The sequence below is a fragment of the Suricata suricatta genome, chromosome 2, assembly GCF_006229205.1.
Source record: "Suricata suricatta isolate VVHF042 chromosome 2, meerkat_22Aug2017_6uvM2_HiC, whole genome shotgun sequence".
In the NCBI taxonomy this organism is placed as follows: Eukaryota; Metazoa; Chordata; class Mammalia; order Carnivora; family Herpestidae; genus Suricata; species Suricata suricatta.
In genome coordinates this window covers 132545083-132550725 of record NC_043701.1, presented here as the reverse complement: position 1 = coordinate 132550725, position 5643 = coordinate 132545083, and the positions used below count along the sequence as shown (strand labels likewise).

Sequence of the window (5643 nt, the reverse complement as noted above, 5' to 3'; positions counted from 1 at the left end):
TCACATGTCCCCCCACACTTAGATACACCACTGGAGACCCAAGATGCAAAGCCACCACGTGAAGGCCCACTAACTGCTATGCGGCAGAGTCATGGCAGCACCACGACCGCTGGCTCCCAGCCCAGAGGCAAGGAAGAGCGGGGCCCACTCACTGGTAGTAGTCGGACTCCTTGGCTGCCTCCTCGATCCTCTTTAAGGCATTGCTGTGCTGCTTCTGCAGGCTCTGAAGGTCCGACACGACCCGCACACACTGCATCTACAGCCTCTCATAGTGGCGAGTCAGCCTGTAGTAGGGCCTGACCCAGACAGCGCCAGTGAACACGGGCCCGGGACCACCCCACCAGGAAGGTGTCTGCCCCAGGACACCTCCAGCCCCGTGTCCCCGCACGCTGGCTCCGATGCACCACAACCACCTAGCGTTTGTTCTGCTCAACATCCTGGAGTCCCCAGACGAACCAGACCCCTAGGATGGAGGGCTGTGGTTGCCTGGGCTCCCTTGAGCCTGGAGACCTAAGAAGGTACGGTCTTCCTCTCTAGCAGCTCCTGGGAGACTGTGTACAGGCCTTCAAATGCAGTGGACACACCAGAACCTACGATGAAGTTTCTCCTCTTTCAGGAAACTGATCATCAATGCCGTGCACATATTAAAATACCAAGGCCCAGACCAAATGCATCAGCACCTTTGGGGATGTAACCCAGACGTCAGGATTTTTCCTAACTCCCCCGGGGATTCCAGTGTGCCGCCATGGTTGAGAACGTTGGCCAGGAACAATGCCTCCCAATGTGGGGTTCCCAGACCCACAGCGTTAGTTTCACCTGGGAACGTGTGAGAACTGCAAACCCCAGGTCAGCCCCAGAGCCCCTGAATCAGACTCCTGGAAGGGAGGGAGGGCTAGCCAACAATCTGTGCCTGAACGAGCCCCCTGGTGAAGGCAGTGCACACTCAAATTTGAGTGACTCCATCCTACAGCTGGTGTCAGTAACCTTTCTCATACGGGGCCAGACAAGAAAGACTTCATGCTCTGCTAGCCACACGGGCTCTGTGTAACTCTGCGCTCCACCTGGGTAGCGGGAAAGCAGCCAGGGACCATATGGACTCTGGCACACTGGGTCTCCACTGGCCCTGCCTTTGTGCTGTCTGAGGACTGTATCTTCAGCAACACAGCCTGGAAGAACAGGTGTGAGGCCCGGACATCACCTCAGAGGAACCTTCCTCAGGAAGAGGCACACAGCTCTGACGCCCCTAAAGGCAATCCCCCTCCCCTCAGAGCCCCTACCAGCATCCCCTTGAAGGATGACACACACGGTCTCCCTCCTCCTCTAGGAAGCCCTTCTGGACTGTGCAGGTGGGTAAAGACTCTCCCTGCCCCATCCCATGGACACCCTTCCTGGGCATCGATCACTGAAGTCCAAAGAATCAAAGGTTTTCTTTTAAACGACAGAGTAGCCATGTAATGTAGGCCCTCCTAACACACGCATGTGGCAGGGAACGATTAATGTGTGAACGTAGAACGACCCATGTACCAGCGAGGAGGAGCGACACACGCACATGCAGACACACCAGACACACAGATGTGGGCACACACGCGTGCACGCAGCCGGGGCTGGGGGAGGGCTCAGCAGTGGGATCGCACTCTCTGTGAGGACAGGGGCTGCGTGCAAGCAGCAGACAGAGAGGCAGCACACTGTCGTGGTGCTGGAGGGCAGAGGCCCAGACAGGGGCAGTGGTGACCCCAAGACCACCCAACTGACCCGTGAGGGGGCACCAAAGTGGGACCGGACCTCAGCAGCTGCTGCCACAACCACCCGGCAAATGGTCTCTACACAGGACTGAGATCGTCAGACACGCCCACACTTCTTAGTCTGTGTGTGTGTGTGTGTGTGTGTGTGTGTGTGTGTGTGTGAGACTCAGGCCACGGGCTCCAGGTTGGCTTGGAGGAAGCATAAGCAGCCCGTGTCCCCCAGGGTGCAGGGACAGTGTTTCAAAGTGCAGTGGGGACCGGGAGAAAGGGACACGCCAGCAGTGTCGCATGGACCACCGGGCTAAGGAGAAGCACGCAGAGGACAGGGGCCGGCGAAGGCATCAGGAGAGCAGCCCTTGTCGGTCGGGCTGGGCAGGAAAGCACATGATGACCACTACCTCATGTCCAAGGTCATCCCGTGTGTGGCAAAGGCCAGGCGCTTCTGCAGCTCGTTCCCCTCTCGGGCCATCAGCTGCAGCTGAATGGAGAGGTTCTCTACCTTCCTCTCCATTTGCCCGGCAGAAAGGACGGGTGGTGGCGATGAAATCTTCCCGGTGGTACCTGGCGGGGGAAAATCACAAAGCAAGCTTGCATTTAGCACTTGCCGGGTCTGCCAGACACCGTTCTGAGCCCCTGGCCTGCATCAGCTGCACCCACAACCCCACCCAGTGGTCCTGCTGGCATTTGCCTTTCAGAAGACAAAGCGGAGGCAGGAGTAAGAGGGGGAACGAGACCCAAGCCTGGGCAGTCTGCTCCATTATCCAGGCATCACCACCCACTCTGCTGGTCCTGATGAGGACTCCCACTGTCTTCCCACCCGGCTCTGTCACCTCCATGCTGGAACCCTTCCGGGCCCTGATCAGCACATCTGTGCCTGGTCTGGAGTAGCCGTCTCCCACCCCTGGGTGCACAGAGCCAACCTGAGCATGGAGCAGAATGGAAGACACGGCTTGCAGAGGGAGGGATAGGAGGGACAGGAAGCTCCAGAGACCAAAGACCGTCGGCTCTAAGGCTGGTGCCTGAGGCCTGCGTCCCCACCCTCAACAAGGGCTGAACACTGCGCAGCTCCCTTCCTCAACCTCTCCACATGTCCCCAAAGCCCTGCCCCAGCCAGCCCGGTTGGTGGGTTCCCAGAGGGCTTTCAGGGAGAGCCAGTCATGGCGAAGGTCAATGTGGTGTGGTGCATGTGTGTGCTGGGGCCTCTGGCTGCCCAGCCCATCCATATCAGGCCCTCATCCCCTGTGCCCAGGACTAACAGTGTCCCAAAGGAAGTCCAAGCCTTTTGGTATTACTAAGGCTAACAGTGGCCACTACCAGTGCCTGACATGATTAAGATGAAACACCTCATGCAAATCTGTCATGCTTTTGTGTTTCAGTCTGTCCACACATCAACCCGGGACAGTCATTACCCCTCAAAGATCCTAGGTAGGGTCACAGGAACTAACAACAGCCGCCTCATTTAATGCATGTGCCCCGGGAAGCTGAGTCACAGGGGAACAGAGTCTCTGTCTCCCCAGCTGCCCTGAAACTTGCAAACGGCAAGATAACAGTGCTTTGGACACTGTGCCCTCTTGACCACCAGCCCCAACTGATCCCTGTTGGCTGACTGCTTATGCAAGACAAGTTTCCCTCACCATCAAAGATGGGTGCTAGGTGTGGCCTTGAGAGCTCCAGGTTTGCCAGAGAAGATGGGGATCTCGGCCATTTGGGGGGACAGGCTACCCACGATGAGAGGCAGGAGCCCCCACAACTCAGTTCAGCATTATCCACAGTGGGTACCCCAACCACCTGAATGCAGTACCCCCTAAAGTGCGCATTACTGTAAAACCACCACCACCGTAACGCCCAATTCCTGTGCTCCAGGCCTGACCTCAGGGTCAGAGTGCTGTCTAAGGTGGGACCCGGTACCACCTGCCCCACCCCCACACAGTCCTACCGCACGGCCTAGGAAGCCTTCCCTCACCTGACCCTAAAGACCCTGGACCCTCACCCCTGCATCCAGAGGTTTACAAAGCAGCTGGTTACAGCTGTGCAGGCTGTGTTACTTCTTCCTCTTCTGGCCAACGAAGCCACTTGTCTGAGCCTTAACCCAGAGCACGGTCATCCAGTCTGTGATGACCCAGCCGGCCCCCGGAGACATGCGGCTTCCTCTGGACAGGTGTCTGAGGCCTCCTCCAGAGATGCCTACAAGTCCTGCTTCAAATGTTAGCGGGCAATGATCTCTGCAGGCCTGACAAACCCAAGACAATGGGAGGAAAAGAAATGGAGCGCCTGGACAAGAGGAATTTCGATGTTCACGGTCACCGCCAAGCCACACCAGAGCAGCCAACACAGATGTACCAGGCGTTCACGTGATCTCCTGGGTGGGCACTGACCATATCATCCCGATTTCACAGCGGAAAAAACTGAGGCCCAGCAAGGTTAGGTCATTGACTCAAACCTGCACAGAGAGCAAGTGATGCCCCAGAGGGGAGCCCAGGCACCTGGATTCAGAGTCTGTCCCATTGGCCTCCGAGCCTCGATGCCTCCCCCAGGACCACCATGACTGGTGCTCACATCGTACCTGGAAGGTTTTGAGATGAGGTTGATGCCCTTAAACAAGACAGCAAGTTCCCCATTTCTTATATTAGAAAAGAAAAACTCTCCAAGTCACAGAGTGAGTGAGTCCCACGCACTCACATCCAACCAAATAGAGAGACCTAGAGTTTTCTCTCTGTGATATCACACACACTGGGTGGAATTTAGAATTTAGAGTTCAGAAAACTCTGCCTACAGCCAAGTCTGTGTGAGGAATGACAGTGACCAAGGGAACTGGCATCTTACTCTCATCAGGAAAACAATTATAACCTCACCGCCCCTACCTCCTCATGGAGAACATGCTCTTTACTATGACCAAGTCCAAGAAGTATCACACAAACAGCAAATCTAGAGTTTTGGTAGTAAAAAGTACCACAGGCTCAGTGACTAGCCTCCAGGGAGATCAGGAATTTTCACCCGATTTTGTAAATGAGGCAACTGAAGGAGACATCCCTTGCTTGGCTTCTGAGGAAGCTGGAGAGAGAAGCAGGACAGAAAGAGGGCTCATCAGATCTGTCACCACACACAGGCACGGCCTCCTGCCCCGGCGTCTGGCAGGATGGGGACACTTGCTCAAAGATGCAAGGACCCAGGGACAGTCGATCACGCAGACAGCGGAATGAGCGCGGACACTGCACAACCAGGGTGCTGGGTCTGTGCTCAGTGCTCTCTGTCCATACCCGACTAATCCCCCAGCACCCTCCCACGGATGCGCTATGATCATCCCGTGAGAAATGACAGCCACACAGACGCGCGCCCAGGAACACAGTGCGCCCCCACGTAAACGTGCTCCGACTGGACAGGCAGGGCCTCGGCCGCCAGGCCACATGCCTCTGCACAGGAGTAGCCCTTTCCTGACCCACAGGGGTTGAACACACATGAAACACACCGGAAAGCAGGCTGCCCAGAGCTGAGAAGCCATCACACGGCAGACTGACTTGGGGGAAAGGCTGCCTGGATGCCTCTCCGTCCACCATGAGGAAGACAGAAGGCACCGTAGGCCCGGGGCCCCTCAGGAGGACTCCCAAGGGAGGCGAAGCCTGGACCTTCCAAGTTCATGGCCAGGGTTGCAGAAAACCCTCTCCACCCCCAGTCAATTAAAAATAGTTTTTCTGTCTTTGCTGGCACCTCAAGGTTGGAAGATGTTTTGAAGAGGACACAGCCCTCCCAGAGGGAGCTCACTACCTACAGCAAAGCCCAGCTGATCCCGTCCCATAGAGACTGTGCTCGGTACAGAGTTAAAATCTGTCTCCCTCTACTTCCCTACTGACCCAGATATACTGCTAAGGGCCACACAATACAATTGTAAGTCCTCCTCTCTACA

The 5643-nt window shown here is 56.4% G+C and overlaps 1 protein-coding gene across 1 annotated transcript in view; it reads right to left on the bottom strand.

Annotated features, from left to right (window-relative positions):
- LOC115276014 (disks large homolog 5-like) overlaps nt 1–5643 on the bottom strand; it is a 96007-nt gene that overhangs the window by 1880 nt on the left and 88484 nt on the right. Inside the window, exon 2 of the mRNA XM_029919750.1 lies at nt 153–296. Coding sequence (XP_029775610.1) covers nt 153–256 — 104 coding nt within the window. The 5' untranslated portion in view covers nt 257–296. The remainder of the gene's footprint in view (nt 1–152; nt 297–5643) is intronic.